At 44.3% G+C, this 23,753-nt stretch overlaps 1 protein-coding gene and 1 pseudogene across 1 annotated transcript; one reads left to right on the top strand and one right to left on the bottom strand.

Moving 5' to 3' along the window:
- Positions 1 to 6,155: 6,155 nt before the first annotated feature.
- Positions 6,156 to 7,661, bottom strand: LOC110328702 (C2 calcium-dependent domain-containing protein 4A-like). Its single transcript, XM_021208123.1, has 2 exons — positions 7,582 to 7,661; positions 6,156 to 7,412 (listed from the first exon to the last, which is right to left on the bottom strand). The coding sequence occupies exon 2, from the start codon at positions 7,370 to 7,372 to the stop codon at positions 6,350 to 6,352; it is 1,023 nt and encodes a 340-aa protein (XP_021063782.1). The 5' UTR covers positions 7,373 to 7,412; positions 7,582 to 7,661; the 3' UTR covers positions 6,156 to 6,349.
- Positions 7,662 to 18,134: 10,473 nt separating this feature from the next.
- On the top strand, positions 18,135 to 18,846 carry LOC110328377 (annotated as a pseudogene).
- The last annotated feature ends 4,907 nt before the right edge of the window (positions 18,847 to 23,753 follow it).

The following is a 23,753-nucleotide window of genomic DNA, read 5'->3' as shown; positions in this document are numbered from 1 at the left end:
AGTAGTCATTTGTATGTGTTCAATGTCTATGAGTAGTCATTTGTATGTGTTCAATGACCGCATTTGCTTCTGTGAACCTCTCTCTCTCTCACATGGGTGCTGGAATCTGAACTCAGGTCCTTATGCTTGAATTGAGCCATCCTCCTGGCCTCCCATTACCCTCTCTGTCATCTGTCCATAAACATTCTCTCCCTTTCAAAAGAGGAGGAGGCAGGCAGTGACCATCACACAGGGACAAGCACAGCCCTGCACAGTTGTAGACCCTAAGGAAACCCACTGGGCCTCCTGCAGTCGAACCACTTTCCCTGGCCTGGTCCTTGCCCTTTCTAGATTTCCCTTCCTTGGAACTGAAGTATCACTATGACCATGACCCCAGCAAGGTGGATGGAAACACAAAGACTAGAACTGATTACAACTGTTTACAAAGTTTCCTGCACAGTTTACATGGAAACCAGTGGCACACCTCCTGTTCCAGTCAGAGCTCCAAGTCCCCTCTCTCAGTCCTGTCGTCAGCCATTGATGTCCGACACCCCTTCCTAAGCATGCACGGGTTAGAAAACAAACAAACAATGCCGAACACGAATTTTTACCCATTTTGGAATACAGGGAGTTAGATTTGATTCCTTGTTACAGGTTATATAGCGCTCACGTCTCAAAGTAAACTGTTGAATTAATTAATAAGTGGCGTTGGAAGGAGTTGGAATGGGCCAGAGTGCACCTCAGCTCATGTAGACAGCGGGAGTCGGGATTGTTTAATTCAAGTTCTTTTTTAAAAACTAGATTAGATATAGATTATGGTGATGGGAGAAACACACATGGAAAGGGTTACTGTTTGGAAAGTCAGAGACAAGGGCACACAGAAAGTCTTTGTGCTGTTTAGCAAATGTCCTGTGATCCTGGCCAATCTAAAAATAGAAGTGAGATAAGACGGAGACTATTGAGAAAGACACCAGTCATACTCTGGCCTCCGCATGCTCACTCATACCTGTGTGTCTGTGTATATACACATTAGTATGTGAATACAGACACACACACACATGAAAATAAGAGGTAGTGACGGTAGTGAAGAATGAAGCTTAACCTGACTGGGTAAAGGGAAGGTGGGAGGCTATGCAGGAGATGCAGGAGTGGAAGATGAAGATTCAGGCTTCTGCATGGATCATTCTGACAAACACAGGCACCATGTCCTGACAGATAGAAATAAGAGGCATTGCTAAGGTTTTTTATTGTTATTGTTGTTGTTTTTCCAGCCAAATAAACCCCACTCTGACTTTGCAAAATAAAAAGGGGGTTTCCTCTGCTAGTGTCCGGTCCATGAAGATACACTATCAGACAGAGGCTGTTTAGAAAGGATCACAAACTCTTCATGCTGATAGTTGGATTCGAGAAGCACACATCAGCTGAGGTGTTCTGCTTAGAACATGGCAGATGGAGACTGGAATGAGCTGCCAGTGGAGTGGAAAGATGCAACTCTTTGTGTTTTTAATGTCATTTAGTGCAGTCACCCAGACTTGTCCCCAGTGAGCTGCCCTTTGTACAGACTTAAGATTAGAATCACAGATGTGCATAAAGCTATTCTGCAAAATTATACTCACTTGTGGGAACTGAAGAGGTGATTTCTGTGTGGGTTTCTACTGTCCTTGCAGCAACTGAAAGAAGCAAAGCAGGGCTCACAGCTTAACCATACAGCCCACCGTGGCACAGAAGGCATGGGGCTTACAACTTAACCATACAGTCCACCTTGGCACAGAAGGCATGTGGGCTCGAGTGGAAGGCACTGGTCACATTGTATCGGCATCAGAAAGCAGAGCCGATACTAGAGTTCAGCTTGCTTTCTCCTTATATTCACTCAGCAAGCCTGAGCTGAGCTCATGAAACAATGTTTCCCCACTGTTATGGTGGATCTTCTCAGATCAATGTAATCTAGAAATTTCTTTACAGACTCCTCTCGAGTTTTGTCTCCTAAGTGATTCTAGATTCTGTCACTTTGACAGTCAACATTAACTATCCTAAGTCTACCCTTTGCCAAGTGGTAGTGGCACATGCTTGTAGGCCCAGTATTCAGGAGGCAGAGGCAGGCAGATCTCACAGATCGAGGCCAGCCAGGTCCACAGAGTGGCTTCTAGGATAGCCAGAGCTACACAGAGAAGCCCTGTCTCAAAACAAAAACATAATTAATTAGTTAATTAGTTAATTAATAATTTACCCTTTGTCAATTTGACATCTTAGCATATTGCTTTCAAGCTGTAACTTTCTATACCTTCTCTCCACAGGCTCATAGCTATCACATGCTGCAAATTCATTCAGTTCAACTTTAAGAGTCTCTATCATCTTCAACTGTTCCAGGCAATCTTTTAACTGTCAGCCCCTGTGAGCCCCTAAAACATCAAAAAAATTTACAGGGATCAGAGAGATGGCCCAATGGGTGATGCCCAGATCCCTGGAACCCGAATCATGGAAGGAGAGAGCGAACTCCTAGGAGGTGTTCTCCGACCTCCACACCCATGCACATATACCCATATATCTATTTACCCACGTGCCTGTACAAAAATTAGAAATATTTAAATATCATAAAAGATCTCTTTTTAAATTACATGTTTCCGAGTTGCAATGGGACAGAGCTGGTAGTACTGTTCCAAAAGTAGAAATGTAGGCAAAAGAAGGGAAGGTCAGATTTAGCATGGCAGAAACCCAGCAGGGAAAACAGAGTCCCAAGCTCCATGTCAAGTATCCTCTGAGCTGTAAAAAGGCTTGGGTGGCTCCACCCACTCAGCTCTGAACACATGCAGCCACACACATAAGCACTCTCTTGGACATGTTCCATTCTCTGTGCATGCAATCTCCCTCCGTGGATGTCTCATTGTTAAGGTATTTCCATAATACTGGGGTCTCCATTGCAACTAAAGCTGCTCCTTCACATCATCCCATGATGGCCTCTCAGGGCCTCCCTAGGGCAAATATGATCTTGCTACACATTGCTTGGCCTCAGCAGCCATTTGGAGCCCTCATCCAGAACCCCAAAGCCCCGTTCTCATGAATTTCAACCACAGGGACATTCCCTTCTTTTCTGTTCTAAGCTTCCACACTGCCACTGGCTGCCGATGCTCTCGGTCTTCTATACCCTGGCATTTCCTTTATTGAATTTTTGGAATGTTGCACTGACTCAGAGTTTGGTATGCCTGCTCTTTCTGTTTATTCCATCATTCCTTTCTACATTCAGGTTGGGCAATCATTGATTATCTAATATGTGCTATACTCTGTTTTAGGTGTCTGAGACAGAGCAATGACTATGTAAACCAAGTTTCTGCATTTGTAAAGCGTGCATTGTCATGAAAAGGAAAATGTGCAAACAACACAGTAACTGTGTAATGTACCATTGGGTAGTAACAGTGACACATGCAGGAGGGTGGAAGAAAAGGAAAATAAAGAATTTTAAGGGCAAGAGGACAGGGGTATCAGCTAGGACTTTGTGAAGAGGTGACATTCTCATAGGAGTAAAGTAAAACATGAGGCAGAGGAGGCAAGGACAACTCTACGCGTCTGGAGGGGCAGAAGACATGTTTGCGACCTTGAGAAAAGGCTCAGTAAGTAAAATGCTTGCTATCCCAGCCCGAGTCCCCGAGTTGGGATGGATCACCAGAACCCATATAAAGCTAGCATAGTACTTCTATGTTGAGATGGGCCACAGAGGTAGGAAAATCCCTGAAAGCTTGCAGGGCACCTGGCCCAGAGTGTTAAGAGGCAAACAAAAAGACTCTGACCCAGATAAGGTGAAAGGTGATGGTTGATAACTAAGGTCAACATGGCAAGTGCACCCCTGTACTCACCCATATGAACACACACACACACACACACACACGAGGTGAGCATGTGCCCACCCACACAAGTACATGCACATGCACACACAGAGAAAGATTTAAAAAGAAGAAAGCATAATTGTGCCATTTATTAAGGACTAGGAAAGATGATACTGAGAGGAAATGTAGAGTTTTGGCTTAGAGCTATGAATACAACTTGCGGAGGCATTGTAGTAAAGGGCTATTTAGTTATGCCGAATTTAGAATTTTTGGAATTTTCCCCTTCTCAAGGACAGAAATCTTCCTGGCTACTTGTCTCTCATTTGCTGTTTTCCAAACTGATTACCTTCCTTAGTTTTGTTTTGTCGTTGTTGTTGTTGTTGTTGTTTTGTTTTGTTTTGTTTGTTTTGCTTTGTTTTGGTAGTTACTGTAATAAAACTTGTTTTTTTGTTCTTTTTTCCTTTCTTTCTAAGTTTTATTTATTTATTTATTTATCCACTTGTGTATACTGTTCATAGCTGTGCCCTCTGTGCCTAGTATGACACTTATTGCAAAGAAGAGGCTCAAATGACTTGTGAGATAGCACAGGGGCGGCAAGGCATCTGGGAGAAGTCAGGACGCCTTGGTTCCCGTCTAAGGTCAGCTTTGGTGCTAGCCGCATGGCTCTGTGGAAATGTATCTGGAATGAGTTCTTGGTTTTAAGTTATATGATTTTTAAGCACTGATTTGTCCACTTAAAAATTATATTTAAAAATGCAGGATTTGTGATGGCACTCAGCATTTTAATAAGCTCTTTCTGGGCTGGGGAGACAGCTCAGGTGTTAAGAGCACTGGTTGTTCTGATCCAGGACCTAAGTTCAGTTCCTAGAATTCAAGTCAGATGGCTCACAACTTCCTGTATCCCCAACTCCAGGGCATTGGGTACTTCTGGCCTTACTGGTATCTGCCCTCTAGTGCACATGCCTAGAGATGCATACATCTATACATACTTTAAAAAAATAATAAAAATAGACCTATTTAAAAAAATCTTGGGAGCTAGAGAGATGACTCAGTAGTTAAGAGAACAGACTGCTCTTCCTGAAGACCCGTGTTAAATTCCCAGCACCCATGCGGCAGCTCACAGCTGTCTGTAACTCCAGGATCTGACACTCTCGCACAGATATACATGCCGACAAAACACCAATGCACATAAAAAATAAAAAAAGAGTGAACAAGAAAATAAAAACTTAGAACTTCTTAGAACCCACAGCTCAAGAAATAGACAACTGCTGGGCGTGGTGGTGGTGCATGCCTTTAATCCCAGCACTTGGGAGGCAGAGACAGGGGGATTTCTGAGTTCGAGGCCAGCCTGATCTACAAAGTGAGTTCCAGGACAGCCAGGGTTACACAGAGAAACCCTGTCTTGAAAACAAACAAACAAACAAAAAATAGACAACTGATTTTAACTCATCTAGGAAATCCTACTGTAAAACTAATCACTGTGTGACTGAAACACAGCTGAATGGGAACAAGGCCACAAAACCAGCTTGTTTACAGAGGCCACAAAGATTCCTCCAGGAAGAAACAAAAGGACTATCCCCCCCCCCCCAACATCACCTTGAACTTCTATTTCCTTCCTTTACCTCTGCTCACACAATATATGAAGAATTCTCTTGCAAAAGGGTCCTGTTTCTTCTCAGAGAGGATTCTCTTCACCAACGCTGTTGTACTAGAAGAGAGGTCTGTGTGCATTATATGTGCAGTGAAGGGAAAGTGGAAATTACACCACCTAACTCTGTAAAACATTGTAATGGATCTGTCTGGAATGATGTTGAAAACATTATCACATTACCATGTGTGCACAATTGCCCTCAGAGGTCAAGTTACAACCTCTGATGTTGTTCCTCAATTGTCATCCACCTTGTTCTTTAAGACAGGGTTTCCCATTGGTCACCAATAAGGCTAGACTGGAGGGTTATCAAACACCAGGGATGTAGCTGCCTGTCTATCCCTCTTCAGCCCTGCGCTTACGATTGTGTACCACAGGCCTCAGCTTTTTAAAAGATAGGGTTACCAGGAGAGAATTCAGTACATCCTGCCTGCATGGCAAGCGCTTCACCAGTGACTGAACCTTCCAGTGTTCACTTAAAACAGGAAGACGGAAAAGCGATCATGGAAGTGTGCTTCTGTTCTTATTCTTCCACTCTGGGGTAAATCGTTCTTTTTTGTTTGTTGGTTGGTTTGTTTTCCCTTTTTACAATTAAAATGGTCTGGAAAAGGAGCAGATACCGTAAATAGATGGGGATGAGGGGGCATTACTTTTCCTTTTGCTTTCAAAAAGCAATCAGAAAAGTGAAAAAACATCAATTCTGCAAGATCATATATAGAAAAATAAATAACTTTTATTTTGTACAAAAGAGAAAGTGCACCAGAGCTAAAAAGGCTATGTGTGTGTCCCAGGGATAAGGCGTTGTCACGAGTCCAAGAGGCCCTGAGTATCCGAGGGCCAAAGAGTTTCTGAGCATCTCAAGGCCACCCAACCTTAGCTGTCCAGGGCTCCAGGGAAGCCGCACTCACAGCAGTAGCAGAGAGCCCAGCAGCAGCTCGCCCTGGCCCAGCGGTCGTCCGCGCTCCAGCCCGCGGCCCTTGCTCTCCGCCTTGATGCGCACGGCCAGGCGGCGCAGCTGCTCCTCCGGGAGCCGGTCGAAGCAGCAGTCCTGGTCCAGGGCGGCCTTGCGGCTGCGGCGGACCACACTGGCGCGCTGCTGGCCCGACGGCCTCAGCACCAGGCTGAGGCGGCAGCCCAGGGCGCGGGGCTCCAGCGCGGCGGCCGGGCCCTCAGCGCGCAGCAGGCGGAGGCGGAGGCAGGCGCTGCGCGGACAGTACTCGGCCGCCAGGCGCAGCGTGCAAGCCCCGCGACCCAGAGCCACGCTGGCCTCGGCTTGCAGGCGCTTGGGATCCGGGCTGCTGGGGACCGGGGGCGCGCAGGAGGCGGCGCACTCGTGCTCGTCGCCGCGGGGCGCGGGGCGCGCGCTGGCCCGGCCGCGGGGGACCCGCAGCGCACGGCTCAACAGACCATCGGGGGCGCGCAGGAGGCGGCGCATACGGGGCACAGGAGCGGCTGGTGGGGCTGTGTCCAGATCGCGCGGGGCGTCGAGCTCAGAGTCCGATGCTCGGCGCGGGCACGCGTAGGTGTGCGCACGGTGGCGAAGTCCCAGCCCGGCGTTGCCGGGGTGGCCGAGGAAGAGCGACTCCTTCCGGCGCGTGTGCGGGCTCTCGAGCAGCGCGCAGAAGCCGTAAACGGTGCGCGCGCGGGGCAGGTGCGGCAGCGAGAGCGCAGCCTGGGAGCGCGGGTCCCAGTCGGTAAGGCCCGCGCAGTCGTCGTCACTGTCCTCACGGTCGTCAGGGATGCGCGGCCACAGGTCCGGTTCGGCTGCGCAGCGCCAAGGCAGTGCGGCAGCGGCAAGCGGTGATTCGAGAGCGCCGGGGACCTGCAGCCGCGGGGGGATGCAGAACTCTGGTATTCGGCCCGGGGTGAGCACGTTGGAGAAGGCAGGCTCAGGAGTGGAGGAGCGGAGTCGACCGAGAAGCCTCATCCTTCTAGCTTATGTCCGAGAGTGGCGGATACACGAGCGTCTGCAACACAGAGAAAAACTGTTGAATTTGGGCTCCTGAAGTCCAGTGGATCCTTTCTTTGACCCTCTGAAAGCACCCACAAATCTAGGGCTTCTAGTCAGCACGAATCAACCTTTGGAGCACCCTCATGTTAACTAAAACTATATATATGAATATATAGAAATCAGACCTTTTCTTCTTCAGTCTCGTTGGGTCGGATTAGTCGCAGGAACAAAGCAGGTGACGTGTAGCTCACAGGTAGGGCTCCACCTTCAGCACTGCAGCTGTGACAGTGGCGCTCCGGCCTTTTACCTTAGCGGGAGTCACGCCCAGGTGCCAAGAGGCCAATCCGAAGAGGTAGCAGACAGAGCCCGCCTTTCAGCCGTCCCTTCCCACTAAATCTTCCGTTGCTCGCTGTAAAGGTGTCTCAGGAGCTGGCTCTGGGACTTACTTTGGCTGTCCCTTAGCTGGAGCGCCATTTACAGGTGCAGCAGATGAGTAAAGGGCATCCCGTCACCATGCGAAAGAGAATTTGGTAGTTCAAAGTGTTTGTGGCCTCTCAGAGAAGGTGAGGAAGGATGAAGAAACGTGAAGTTGAATTTAGCGACTAAGTAAATCCGATCCTCCCACTGGGCACCTGACTCATACGTTCCACTGGCTTCTATTTTTCAAGATGCATACCTGTTTCCAAGTACAGACTAAACTTGGCATGTCCGTTTAGGATGGGGTTATGTGCAAAACGTTTTTGCGAAATTGAAAACGCATTAGTCAGCCCACGTTTAACATATCCAGACGGCTTGGATTCGACACTGGACTAAAAGGTTGGAGTAGTTCTGCATTCACTTTAATTCAAAAATCGTAGATCCGGCCGGGCGTGGTGGCTCACGCCCTTAATCCCAGCACTCGGGAGGCAGAGGCAGGTGGATTTCTAAGTTCGAGGCCAGCCTGGTCTACAAAGTGAGTTCCAGGACAGCCAGGGCTATACAGAGAAACCCTGTCTTGAAAAACAAAAAACAAAACAAACAAAAAAATCGTAGATCCTAAGTCCCAGGGTAGCACCTTATTTAGCCTCTGTCTCCCTCTGCTGGATTAGCCTCTGTCTCCCTCTGCTGGACTGTCCTTGATATCACCGTGGTCTGGGCTACCAGGTGCCCTAAGTACTGGTGACTTGGGTAAATAAATAAAGTGCAAAATCTTCTGAATGACTTGAGGGGGAGATCCCTAAAAATAATACTTGATTTTCCAAAATTGCCCTTTTCTTTCTGCCCTAGCCAGACCTATCCAGAGGCAGGGGGTTGGGGTGATGGGGAGGTGGAGGTCGGTGGGAATAGAGGGGGGGGGTTACAGTTAATCCAAGGACACTTATTTTCTGAGATAAGAAAGATGAAATGAGGGCTTGGGGAAGCTCCACGAAGGCTAAAGAGAGCTTCTTAGTATGGAGATATGCTCTGTGTCTGCCTTGTGCTACTTCCTGGGTCTGAATTGCCTGTTCTTTGTTTTGTGTCTTCTAAAGGGGTGGGGAATTATGAATGACCCCCAGGACTCACACACTGCTAAGACTGCCACTGAATCACATCCCCAGACCTATTTAGTTATTTTGAGAGAGGAACTTGCTAAGGTGCCCAGACTGTCCTTGAACTCACTGTAACCCAGGCAGGCTTTGAACTTGCAGTCCTTCCTGAGTGCTGGAAATACTGGCCTAGGCCTCCAGACACAGCTGACTTTTAACTTTCTGTATGCATCAGCCCCATCAAGAACTGCCGGGACCCTGCAAGCCTCAAGAGGAGCAGGGAAAAGATCCATGCAAGGAAAAGACTGAAACTTGAGTCAGCACCACCTTGGAAAGTGCTGGGTTAAAAATGGAAGAGTTTGGCCCCAGGATTGATTTTTATCTTACTTTTTAAATACAGTAAAATGTTGGAGAAAAGTTTCCGGGTGACATTTAGAACAAAGCTTTAGGCATAGTGACATAGGAACTCCCTAGCAAAGTACGAATGCACCTGTGACCTTTATGCCAAGAATGGGTTCTGTTGACTGCTAACCAGTGCTCCTGGCAAGGGCCTAAGGAAAGATGTATATTAAGCATAAGGATAGATTCTATTGGTAGATGATGCAAAGTACATGGGACCTCTTTCAGGAGGAAGGGTTCTATTCGCTGAGAGACAAAGCTCAGGACTAAGGGGGATTCAGAAAAGCTGGCACCCTAGAATAGTAAAAAAGATCACCAGGTTGTCAGCCGCCATCCCCCCCATCCCCCCTTCAGGGTGACCAGGCATCAGAAGCTTCCTTTGAAATCTGGTTTTCCAGTGGTTTCTTTAAGCTTTCCATGACCTAATTCCCCGTCTGCAGTTCGTCCTCACTCCCACCAAGCGGTCTGTAGACCGCTGTTATATTTCTCATGATACTTTGGAAATTTTGATTGGCAGTTTGGCAGCTTTCTCTTGCCTAATAGTTTCCTAGTACATAAGTCACAGAGTTCCCTGAGACACCATTGTGTGTCATGCGTTTTAGAAACATAAATGAACAGTTAAGAGTCTGGACAGGAGGAGGAAATGAGAAGAATCGAGGCACTGCAGGTTGAAGGTGAGGGAGCCTGCTATGAGTGTATTTATGATCCAATAAAATCCCTGTGATAGAGCACCAAATTGCCTTCATTCCAGTTACCTTGTCCAGGTCATTAACCTACCATCTTACTCAGCCCCCTCCCCCTTTCAATTCCAGCACCAGGGATACAATCTTCGGCAAATACTAAGGGCTCAGTCAATATTTGATGAGTTATATTGTGTTACACTGATAGTAATCTACCATCCAGTTCTTATGACCATCAGGTGCTTCCAACCACCTATCTCACTAGCTAGCTACATCATTTGATTTCGCATAATAAACCAGTGAGGCAGATGTTTCTGTTTGCCTGATGGGAAACTGAGGTGCACATAAGAGACCCTGACTAGGATCATTCAGACTGAACTAGGCCACAGCTGCTGAGTCTTTTCTTGCTAATTTCTGATCATTTCCTTCCTTTCCACTATTCACTCTGGTCTCTATAATTAACTAAGGTGTTATGTGGGACTTATCTGAAATCCAGAATTTCATTTGTTTCCTTGCTTGCTTTTGAGACAGACCCAGGCTGGCCTTAGGTTTGTGGTGATCCTCCTGCCTCAGCTGCCTGAATGCTGGAATTATAGACTTGTGCCACCACGATTTGGAACAATGTTTGTTCTTAAAACACCTGGGGCTACTTTTGTGTAATTTCTACTATCCTTATGTTGGAATAACCCATTGTGTCAATATCCTTAAATATGAGGAAAAGTGGAATTTCCATCTGTATAAATACCATTCTTAATCACATTTCTCTAGATTTGTTTGTGACTGGACAAGTATTGATCCATATGGATCCACCAGGGCCAGGGAATATAGAGGTATTCTTGGGGATCTCTGACCGTCTGATTCCCCAATTCATCAGGTCAGTTGGCTGAAGAGCCATTGTTGAAGGGCCTTCTCTAAGGCAGAGGGCACCCTTGAAGTGTGTCCTAGGGTGCAATGGCAGAACTATGTAATAAGTGTGGATCCAGTGCCTTTTCTTCTCCCTTGAGGAGGTAAAACATTTTTCCTAACCTTCTTAAAAGCATCTTTACAGTAACTAGACTACTTTGTGGTTATGTTTTAGCAACCATTAGACATTCTCCTTTGATGTCAGATGTTTTTCTCCTTCACATTGGTACAATGTACATAGAACCCTTAATTATTTTTGCAAACATTATATTTATTTAATCCTTGAGATAATAATGGAAATCTAATACTCAGGCTACAGCTGAGGAAATGGAAGTTTGTCATTCACAATATAGGAATACATGGCTGAGCCATTACTAAGGCCTGCTTGTGACTCTTAACCATATCTTAAAGGCTGGAGACATAGCTTAGTGGTTAAGAGCACTGGCTGCTCTTCCAGAGGATCCACGTTTTATTTATAGCATCCACATAGAAAACTCACACCAATCTATAACATTAATTCCAGGGCATCTGATTCCTTCTGTGGGTCTCCAAGTGTATCAAGCATGCATGTTGTACGTATACATACATGTAGATAAATCATTCATCATAGAGAGAATATCTTGAGTGTTGAATGGATGCATCTCCGGTCAATTAAAAAGTCTATGGCCTGCAGTTTAGGCATGAAATAGAGGTGGGACACCTCGGAGGAGAAAGAATTCTGGAAGAGAGAAGGTGGGAGAGTCACTGAAGAGAAGTGACAAGACAGACTCATGGTACCAGGCACAGGTAAAGCCATGTGGCAGAATGTAGGTTAAAATAATTGGGTTATTTTGGTTATGATCTAGTCAGAATAGAGCCTAACTATATGGCCAAGTTATTTGTAAATATATTTTGAGTCTGAGTCTTATTTCTGGGAGCATGGGGCTGGGATGAAGAACCAGGTTTAACTACAACAAAATGGTCCCTAACTTACAGCAGTTAAAAACCCAAGCTTACATCCAAAAAGTCCCGTGGAAAAGTCTAACAGAATAAGAAGTCTTGTCTCTTAAATAAAATACAAAAACAGACCAAAGTTTCCCAGAACAGCACAAGATGAATGGCAGGGAAGTAAATTCCTAGCCAAGGAGCAAGAACCTACAGAGAGATAGTATGGAAGATGGCTTTCGAAAGAAGCCCCTACTCAACTTCAAAGCAAAACACTAAAGTTGGAGCTTCTCCCATGGGCAGAACGTCTGAGGGAGAGGAACCAGCTCCTGTTTACACACAGGCTAAATGCAGCCAATTCCTCAGTGGATAGAGACTTCCTGGAGACCACAGATGCAGAATAAACCCCTTCAAGTTCCTTCAAACTTGGCACAGCAGGTTGGCGCAATTCTGTTCTATGGGAATTCATGCTCTGCATTTGTGGCTTGCCAAAATGCAGCCCTAGGTTGGCTGCTACAATCGAGCAGAAGGCTGAGACACCTCCCTGTAAACAAAGGGACAGGGGCACGACCAGGCATAACACAGTGTCTCATCTCTTCAACAACAAACTGCGGGAAAGTAAGGACAAGCAGATCTCTGTGAATTCTGGACCAGCCTGGTCTACACTATACAGTCAGAGTGGGATTCTCTACTAATGGATGCAACTGTTTACAAACAACAATCTGAGATTCAAAATGACACATTTTTTTTCCTTGAAAGTTTTGTATAGTAAGTTTTTGCTTAGTAATAATTAGGAGGGACTTTAGCAATTAAAAAAAATACATACTCATGAATCTTAAATTTATATAAAGAGAAAGAGGAATATGAGTAGTTTAGAAGGTATGTTTATAATTTCTATGTTATAATTTCAAATAGAAAAGAATGTTTTTCTTTGAAGAGGTCAGCTCAGGAACTTTAGAACCCTCCTGTCCTGGAAGCAGAAGGTCAGAAAGAACATAGGCACATACAACGCCCCAAGAGAGGGGCTAATTACATATTCCTCAGACCCCAAGGAGGAGGGACCGACCACTGGAGCTCAGAGACACATTCCATGGCCACCCATCTCATTCCCTATAGCCCAATCAGCTTAAAAGTCACTCTGTTCTGCCAGTCACATTGTGCCTAATGGCTGCTGCCTGGAGAACTTTATATAGGCTCACTGGACAGCCTGCATGTGGTCTTTCTCTCTCTCTCCATGTGCAGGGTGACCCCAACATGGTGGAACAATAAATTCCTCTTGCTTTTTGCACTGATTCCTGGCTCTGCATGGTTCACTCAGGGTGTCCCTGATAAGCTAAGACTCACCAGAGTCTTACATTTGGTGCATGGGCCGGGAATTCAACTCCTTGTGGAAACACACTGGCGCGGTGAATCGGAGGTCTCAAGCTTTTACTGTGGTTCTTGTTTGTCTTGATGTTTGTCAAAGTCTGAGTCTGTAAGTCTGTTTGAACTTTTGCTTGCAACCATTGTCGTTGGAGAGCCTATGGTGTCTGATGCAGTCAAGTGCAGTGGGCAGATGTATCTTAATGGCGAGACCACTGGGGCGGGGGGGGGCCGGCGGCGCCACACCCGCCGACGAGGACGGGGGGCGGGGGGGGGGAGGGCAGGAAGGCTCTGCTCCTTCTGGAAACAGCAAGACAGTATTAAAGGGAGCCGAGTCTTGCTTTTACCTGGTTTCTCTGGCTACTGTCATATGGGCAGAGGCACCAGGTTTATTTCAGTACAGCTAAAGCCAGCCGAGCAAGCAAACTTGAGTGGTGATCGTTTTTCCCTGTGTTTGTTGGTATCTCATTCTGTGTTCTTGGACTTAGACTGACGACATTTTTTGGACATTGGATAGACTGAAAGACAAGTTAGTTACTCTCTGCTCCTCCACGTGACTCACTCGTAGGGACTTTCGACTTGCAGGTGATCAAAGCAGTAGAGGAGTCTTTAGGCCAGGATCCTTTGGGCACCCGGTCCAAGTGCCCTATATAGTTACCTAGAAAAATCTAGTGGAGGACCTCCCTCCCCCCCTCATAGATTTTTTAAAAAAAAAAAGCCCTTCTTTCCCAAGACCCACCTCACAGGTTCTGGCCATCAGGAAGAAGGAAGTATGGGAGGAGGGATCCAGACCTGAGAAACTTCTGGTCCTCCAAGACCCTTCAATAGTGAACCTGATACTCCAAGACATTCCTCCAAATCTTCCTACCCTTGCCCCCATGGCCCTGCCAGAGCCAGTACCAGTTCTAGGAGCCTCAGCCCATATGAAACCGAGGCCTTTGCACCACCACCCCTTTACTGGAGGGAGGAGCAGGAGGAGACCTGAGAGCTACCTCCCCTGATACCATGGTGGCTCTCCCACTAAGGGCACATGGGCTTCTGAAAAAGAATCAGGCTATGCAATATTGGTCCTTCTCTTTGGCCAGCTTGTACAACTGGAAGGCCCAATCCCCAACCCCCTTTTTCTAATGGGCTGGTTAATCTCTTTGAGACTGTTTTATTTATAATGCAGGAAGCCAGAAAGAATACCCCCTCAGACACGGGGGCACCATGGATTGACCAGGCTGTTGTGGACAGTGGGATTTCCCTGATTAGACCTGACTGGGATTTTAATATGGCAAAAGGTAAGGGGCACCTAAAGGTCCACCACCAGACTTCACTGGCAGGTCTCAAGGGGGCTGCATGATGACCTAAAAATTTGACCAAGGAATGTGAGGTTAAGCAGGGACCAGATGAGTCGCCCGCAGCCTTTCTAGACCTAGTGGCTCATGGAGGCATTCCACCAATATACACCCCATGACCCCAGCAGCAAAGAGAATAAAACTGTGACAATGGCTTTTATTGAGCAGGCTAGTAGAGACATCAGGAAAAAGCTTCAGAGGTTAGAAAGACAGGATAAGCCATTGAGGGATTTAGTGCAGGTTGCTGAGAAAGTCTACCATTACAGGGAGACAGAGAAAGAGAAGGAACAGAGAAAGAGAAAGAAAGAAAAGCAACAAAGAAGGAACCTACAGAGAGTCCAGGCTATAGTAGTTAGGGAAAGCAGAGAAGAGAGACTCCAACCAAAGAGAGACAGAAAACTCCTTGAAAAGGACCAGTGCACATACTGCAAGGAGAGAGGCCGCTGGGCTCGAGTGCCATAACAAATGGAAGCTGGGAGCAGGAAGTCCCAGGCCTTGGGAAGAGCACCCCCAAAAGGCAAAGGCCTCAACCCTGGGTGAAGACAGTGATTAGGAGAGACAGGGTTTGGACCCCCTCCCCTCTGAAACCAGGTTAACTCTGAGAGTGGAGAGGAAACCCACTCAATTCTTGGTGGATACAGGGGCTCAACACTAGGTCCTCTGAGCCAATGGCCCATTTCCAAGAAGAGATCTTGGGTCCAAGAAGCCACTGACACCAAAATATATTCATGGACTACCCGAAGAACAGTGGACCTAGGTATGGGCCAGGTTTCCCATTCATTTAGGGTCACCCCAGACTGTTCCTATACTCTGCTGAGGTGAGACATACTCCCCAAAATGAGAACCCAGATACATTTCCTGCTGGCCCAAAAGGAGAGACCTCTCAGACTGACCCCTGCCAAAAGCCGAGGCTACCTGGTTTGCAAACAGGAGCAGTTTTCTCCATGAAGGTCAGAGTCGACAAGGTACTGCTGTGGTGAAGGCAAAAATGCCATCCGGGAAGAACCTCTACCCCTCCACCCCCCAGCACCTCTACCCCTTGGCACGTTGACACAGAAAGCAGATGTAATTGCCTTCACCAAAGCCTTGGAACTTGGAGCCAGCAAAATAATAATAATAATAACATCCATGTCGATAACAGGTATGCCTTTGCCACAGCCCACGACCACAGGACTATATGCCAAGAGAAAGGACTGCTCACATCAGAGGAAACAAACAGGAAATCTTGGACCTCTTGGATGCTCTAATGAAGTCAACAACTGTATTATTCACTGCCCAAGAAATCAGAAGAGAAGAGACTCAGTGGCCTAGGACAATAACCAGACAGATCAAGTGGCTCAAGAAGTGGCTCTTCAGGAGCCTACCCCAGGTATGGGCCTGCAAGAAATGGGATTGGACTAAGAGATGACTTCACTTAAAATAGAGAGAGACCCTCAGGTTCTGGACCAGAGAGATAGTGGGACAGTATAAGGTAGGCCAGTCAGTGAATGCTTATGCTCATGCAGCTAAGAGTAAACCGCAGAAGACCTAGGGGAGAACAGGTCTTCTGGGAGGTCGATTTTACAGAAGTTAAGCCAGGAAAATATGGTTACAAATACCTTCTAGTGTTTGTAGACACTTTCTCTGGATAGGTTGAGGCTTTCCCCATCAAGCAGGAAATAGCTACCATGATAGCTAAGAAGATATTAGAAGAAATTTGCCAGAGGTTCAGAGTGTCCAAGGTATTCGGATTGGGCAATGGTCCTGCTTTTGTATCTTAACGTAAGTCAGGGATTGGCAGAAATATTGGGGACTAATTGGAAACTCCATTGTGCATACCGACCCAAGAGCTCAGGGCAGGTAGAGAAAATAAACAGAACCCTACAAGAGACCTTGACTAAATTGACCTTGGAGACTGGCTTGAACTGATTGGTGCCTATCCCCTTGGCCCTGAACACCCCCTACCATTTTAACCTGACCCCTTTTGAGATCTGTATAAAGGCTTGCCGGACGGGCTACACATGGTCATTCTCTCTCTTCATGGACAGGGCAACCCCAACATGTTGGAACAATAAATTCCTCTAGCTTTTGGCATCAATTCCCAGCTCTATGTTGTTCACTCAGGGAGTCTCCGGTAAGCTAAGGCTTGCCAGAGTTTTGAGACTATTGCCCCCCCCCAATTGCCCTAGGGAAGGTATATTTTGCTATTCAATGTGGGGATCCAGAGTGGGGGATGGGGCAGAATTGTTTTGCTTTTATCCAACAGAGGAAGAAAAGCTATGCTCATGAGAGCTAACATGGGGTAGAGTTTCATGCTACTCTGAGCAGCCAGCCTGTCTCATTGGAATGTGAGGTTTCCACAGGAGAGCTGTGGCAGCTCATGAGAGCTAACTTCAAAATGGGTGTCACACTGGTATGACCAACCAGTCTCTATAACCGTGGGCTTCCATGGGAGAATTAGAGAGATTCCTCAGTCTAGCACATAGCACAACATGGTGCAAGCTATAAAAACTCCGCAAATACATGCTGACTTCAGAACATGCTTATACAGTAAAAGAAGGGAATTTGAATGAAGTTAAATATAAAGAATGGTAATTATTTAATTTATATCAAAAGCAAAGGGATATAAATATATGTATCCACAGTGATATTCATCTCCAAAGAAAAGAGAAAGAAACGGGAATTGATATGTTTTCAAGGCTACATAGATAAATCTAAGCCTTTGATATCAATACATGGGAGACAAAGGCAAGGACAGCTAGGTTTCTTGTGTGTCTGAGGCCAGGCTAATTTACAGAGCTAATCCAAGTTAGTCTGCCTACACAGAGAAGCCCTATCTCAATAAAAGATAATTGTTTTAAATTGTTTTAATTATCAAAATGAAGGTGGTTTTAAGTTTAGTAGTTTTAATGATACTACAAATCCTCTATGAGAATGGTTAAAATATAGCACATCTAAATAAAAAAGGGAGTTAAATTAAATCAGCCTATACTTTTGATACCTTTGGATTGCTGGACCAAGGACATGCTATCTTGAGAGGAAGGCTTTATATTTGTGTTGACAGAAGAGAAGAAGAAAAGGCTTTGGATTCCTTTCAAAGTGATAACGATCAGATGGGATAGAGAAAGGCCCCCTGAAGGTCTTGGCTGCCAATAGGAAGAAAAAAAAATCAAGAAAACCAGACATGATGGGTAACAATTTGTTGATCCCTCTATGTGGGACTAACTCTAAAACTGGCTGGGACATAAAAATGTCTCTAGCCAGAACTTCAGCTATACATAGCCAATGCATGTAGGCTTAGATTTTTAAAAATCTACCCTTTAATAAGGGGTTTTAAAGTGTTCTAACCTCCCTTCTAGCCTACCACCCAACAGAGGTAGTGGTAAGGAAGAGTTAATAGGGCAAAGTAGGGTGTGGACCCAGTTAGAAATAGGTTTTTAGGAGGATTTCAGTCTTCATTATCAGAATATCAGCAGTTCAGTTCACACAAATCAGCAGTGGTTGCTCGATCCACTCTCAAATACTGTTTACAAATCAGCAATGGCAGTTTGATCCAGAAGAAACCATGAGACTCTGCCAATTAGCCTGAGTCCACAGAAGCCACCAGAAGTTCTTTGGTGCATTTCTTTCTATGAAGTCATGACAAATGAAAATCAGTGAAGACAAAAAACATCGGACCAGTATGGGACCAAGCAAGCCTGTGACTCAACCCCAAAAGAACATCGTAGGCTGTAGGATCCAGCATGGGTAGAGAGAGGGCAATGGCACTGTTACCCAGTGGAAAGGGACTGTCCTGGACCAGGTGCCTGTGAATCCTTCCCCGTATTTGTAAAGTATGATGGATTTGACTGTGTTTATGGACTAGAACTTAATAAGGATGAGTTTCCGCACTGGAAGTCCTCCCCGATAGAGTTACAACATCTCCGATCAGCGATGCACACTTAGCGGACACGATAATTGGCAAAGCAGTGGAACACATGTTTGAGACAGAGGAAGGCTCTAAAGATGAGTGGAAGGGGATAGTCTTGGCTTGGGCACCTGTCATGAACACATGGTTTTACATCACCTATGAGAAAGATCCTGTCTTGTATATGTACCAGCTTCTCGATGATTACAAAGAAGGCAACTTCCGTATCACATCATGCCTGATTCCAGTGATTCGCCTCTAGCAGAAAAGGAGCCAGCCAGGAGAAGTAGTGGACAGCCCGGTAGGCAAGCAAGTGGGATATGCCGAACAAGACGGCTCAAAAAAGACTGGCATGGTCATCCACCAAGTAGAGGCCAAGCCCTCTGTCTATTTCATCAAGTTTGATGATGACTTCCATATTTATGTCTACGATTTGGTGAAAATATTCTAGATGTCATCACAAACTTTGCCAAATTTGTGGAACTATTAAATGTATAATTTGTAGACATAAAGACTTGATTGCTTTCCAGTTTAATGAAAGCTTAGATGTCCCTGCGAACCCACAATCTCCACCAGNAGAGCTGGTGCTGTTCTGAATAGTGCAGACTGATTCGAACACAAGGCGTCTGTGAGTGGAGTCCTCCCTCCTCAAAGCATCTGTGTGAGGGGGTCTTCCCTCTCACAAGAAGGCTGTCTGTTGGGGGTTACAAGCAAGGTGGTAAAAGTTAAGCTAGTATCATAGTCATTTCAACCTGGATAGATTGTAACCATTTTCCCCTTCACTCTGACACTGTCTTATTCTGCTGCCACAATGCAAGCATAGTTTGTTATTTTTGTTACTGCCTTTTTTGAGAGATTATGTATCTAGATAGCTACCTGTCTAGATCTGCATCTGTGTGCCTATATATAGATTATACACACAGAGGCACTCACCGCTGGCACTCCTTTTCTTGAGGATTGGGGTGGGGGTGATAATGTTTTCTCCAGTTCAACAGGAGTGCTTGACGCAAGTCCGTCATATTTATAATAGGCCTGCACTTTGTTTAAAATTAAATTTGGGCACAGGAAGCACACAGAGACATTTAGGTTGTCTAAAAAGTCAGAATTTCTGAGTACCATTTCAATCTGGAGGCTTTTTAGCTGAGTCCAGGTATAAATTAGCCATAAACAGTCAATGACCCACAGTAGAATTTAGTAAACTGTTGAGAAATCTGAAAGAAAAAAAAAAAAGAAAAAAAAAGAAGAAAAGAAAATCAGTGACGAAGTCAAGGTGGACCAATGCCACAGTGTCGTCAGCAAAGAGGAGTGTCAGCAAAACCCAGCAAAGACCACCAAAGAGTGGCAAAGCAAACCAACACTACAGTACCATCCACTGTCTTTTGGGTTATATTTATACCCTTTTCAAACATCATGTGTTCTCTTCAACAGTCTGTTCTAGTAAAACATCACATACCCTTTTTTTCTGGGCAGCTTCCAGAAAAACACCATGTGCCTATTTGACACAATTGAGTCTCAAAACAAAAAAAGAAAACAAAATTTCCACTTCAAATGGATCTTGTCAGCTACAGTCCTTAGGATTCACCATGCCACCCTTTCATATGGCATGAATTAAGATTTATATTACAATTTGGTTATATGATCAAACTAATTCCTAAACAAAGACAGTTGTCTTTTACTTGCTCAAGCAAGGAGCAAAAATTCATCCTTAACTGATTTTTGCACCCTGCACATTTCATACAAATGTCTTTATAGAACTAAATATTGGTTGTAGGCTTATATATTGTAGAATGAAACACCAGGAGGACAGCCCTGATAGGAGTCACCCTTGAGTATCCTGGGATGCAGACCTGCTGTTCCAGCTCCTCAAACTGATGCTGTTTCCAGAGACATCCTTCCAGAACAGCTTCAGAAATGACTGCTAATTCCAAATGACTTTGGTTCATCCAGCCTTTCAGACTGTTCCAGTCAGAACTTCAGTTAAGCCCTGAGCTTAAACAACATATAGATACTGGACAACAAATGCTAACTAGAATTCTTTTGACTTTCCAATATCCTTTTGGGCCCCAAACAGGAATTCTTTACCTCAAATCATCATGAAGGAATTATAAGACCATTGTCCCAATCCCTTAAATTGGGGTGTAATGGTTTCAGTCATTTTATAAATAAATAATATGTTGTCATTTTAGGAGATGATTTACAAATGAGATGGAGGAAACAAAATAGGAAGGTTAGACTCAGGGATTTCTATCTTTCCTTTTCTATTCTTTATCCTCCTTTCTTAGACAAAGGGTGGGGGCTGAAAAGCAAAAGGAGGGATATAGAAATATTTAAAAAAATAGACAAATAGGTATAGATAATTGAATCTATTCTTAAACCAAAAAATATTTTATAACCATAATCTTACATTGGTACAGAAGTTTGTATATTGATACAAAAATAAGGTTATATTTTGTTAAATTGGTACAGAACTTTGTGTACTGATACAGGTTCAAGGGTTTCAATAGTATAAACCTTTGTATAGTAATACAAATTTAAGATTTTGTTACAACATATTATGGATATGTTTCAATTCTTAGATAGGCATTGCATCTATACTACTCAAATATACAAGGTTTAGTTCCAGTTCTTTTAATAGCTGTTATTACAAGCTGTTTAGGATGATTGATTAATGCAAGTCAATAATCAATCAATTAATCAAACTCTTAATCAGGTTGTATACTAGTCTGGATTGTCACAAAAAATAAACATTCTGGGCTGTACAGGTATCTGGAGACAGGCAGTGTTTGCTTGTTCAGATATGCTATGAATAGATGGTCTTCAAAAGTGTCAGAGATCCACAGATTATGACAGTTAAAGTTATTCCATTAATAAAAGATCTTATGATTTTGAGGCCGATCTGCTCCTGACAATACCCTCAGCGTCCTTCAAAAAATATGTGCATCAATAACCTCAGTTATGGCAAGCTAGCCACTGGTCAAGAAGTGTCTTAATTTCATCTACAGACAAAATACTGTTTAAAAAGGACAAACAGAGCAGGATAGACAACTGCTAAGCTCTGCCAAGACAGGGTAAGCTAGTCTTTCATAATTTCTGCTTGACTTAAAGTCTGTCAGATGTTCTGGGTCAGAAGGCTGAAGATAAGTGCTCCAAAATTATAAAGAATACTGGGGACTGTCTAGGCAGTCAGCTATCTCTGCCATTTGTTTAATTTTTGGAAGCTGTGTTCCTGTGCTTTCTTCATATTCAAATAGTATTTGCTCTCAGATCTCTGATGAAGTTGAAGGCAAAGTAGAGTCTCACAATTAAACTTAAGTTGATTAGCATTTAAGAAAATGTTCTAAGTCTAAGAAGACGTTTTTAACTTAATTCAAGTTAGGATAAAAGTTGATTTAGATGTAAAATTCCAAACTCATCAAGATAGAATAGATGATAGAATACTTGATCTAAATTGCCAAATATTAAGTGGACTGGATATTGTAAATGTATATCAAACATTATAGTTTTCATAATTGTTTTATAATTGTTATATTTGAAAGAAAAGGAACCTTTTATTGGACTAAAAGAGAAAATGTAGAGAGAATATCTTGTGTGTTGTATGGATGCATCACCTGTCAATTAAAAAGCCTACAGCCTGCAGCTTAGGCATGAAATAGAGGTGGGACATCTTGGAGGAGAAAGAATTCTGGGGGAGAGGAGGCAGGATGGTCGCTGAAAAGAGGTGAGTAGATGGATGCATGGTATCTGAGCACAGATACTCAATCAGCAATGTGGCAGAGTGTAAGTTAAAATAATTGGGTTATTATAGTTATGTATACTCAGAATAGAGTCTAGCTATATGGCCAAGTTATTTAAGTGAGGATGGGGCTGAGAGGAAAAATCAGATTTAACTACAACAATTGATATACATAAAATCAAAATCCTTCTGTTCTTTTAGACAAGATCTGTGTATGCATAGTATAACATAGTCCATTGATTCCCCCTTTTGCAGAATCAGGTGGCACTCCAAAAGGAGATTAGGCAAATGTGGAGCTAGTTTAAAATGGTCTCAAACTCATGATTCCCCCTGCCTCAGCATCCCCAAGGATGGGACTACATGCGTGAGCTTCCTTGTTACTTTCTAGCCTCATGTTCTGTTCCCCTAAGCAGTGCATTTGGTGACTGATAATCCCCAAATTTCCAAGATTTGAGCCATTTCTCTTGGAGTACCATTTGATGCTGCATGAGACAATAAATCATCTACTTTACACTATGATTCCCAAACTTCTTCTGGGACTGTGAAATTTTGGAAAATATTCACACATTTTGTGTGGAAGCTACTGCATGAAAAAGACACAAGAAGATGTAAGTTATGTGTCATGAAGGCACATTAAGAGAGTGGAGGGGGCAGTGGTGGAGGAGCATGCCTTTAATCCCATCATCCTGGAGGCAGATACAGGTGGGTCTTTTTGGGTTTCAGGCAAGCAGGTGCTACACAATGAGATGAGAGAGAGAGAGAGAGAGAGAGAGAGAGAGAGAGAATACAAAGCTAGTAGACCTAGCAAGAAGAGAAGACAGAATATGCTTCTTATGCCAAGACATTGTCATTTCCATGTTCTGCAAACATCCATCATTTCCAAGTTCTACCAAAGCTGAAAGTCTGAAATGACATCACAACATCTGTTCCACCTCACCCTTACAGCTTCACACCAGAGAAGCATTAGAACTTTGATTCATGAATACTGTGGTAATGGCACTGAATGCTCAACTTTGCTCTTGCCACTACCTCTCCCCCTTTTATTCTATAGAATAGGTTAATGGCCACTCCTGAGTAACCCATTGACTTGTATCATCATAGTAATTGGGTGGGAAAAACTAACATCCAACATCCAATGGCTTTGTGAGGATGGAATGAGTAAAGACACAGGCTACTTCTTGGAACATAAAAAAGAAAGAGAAAGAAGAAGAAGAAGAAGAAGAAGAAGAAGAAGAAGAAGAAGAAGAAGAAGAAGAAGAAGAAGAAGAAGAAGAAGAAGAAGAAGAAGAAGAAGAAGAAGAAGAAGAAGAAGAAGAAGAAGAAGAAGAAGAAAAGAAAAAGACTCGGTGGAAGTGACTTGCTGTAGCATTGTATAGAACATGGTAGACAGACCAACTTGTTTCCTTTCACTCCTGAATGGGCTGGGTCATCCAGAGAGAGAAGATCTCCTTTTTAAGAAGGAGAGGAAGACATTTGTGTTTAGTCACATTTTCCTTGCCTTTAGTTGAGATTTTTACTCCATTTGTATGTTTCATACTGTAAGAATCCCAACACACACACACACTTCCATTCTTTGCCTGACAGAGAGGCAACAAAGGCTCTAAGAGTAAACTGTCATCCAACTG

The sequence above is a fragment of the Mus pahari genome, chromosome 10 (genome assembly GCF_900095145.1).
Source record: "Mus pahari chromosome 10, PAHARI_EIJ_v1.1, whole genome shotgun sequence".
NCBI classification, from domain to species: Eukaryota; Metazoa; Chordata; class Mammalia; order Rodentia; family Muridae; genus Mus; species Mus pahari.
The sequence above is the reverse complement of the archived record's forward strand: the minus strand, read 5'-3'. Positions and strand labels throughout refer to the sequence as shown.

Coding starts and splice junctions, on each gene's coding strand:
- LOC110328702 (XM_021208123.1), bottom strand. CDS start 7,372: ATGAGGCTTCTCGGTCGACTCCGCTCCTCCACTCCTGAGCCTGCCTTC.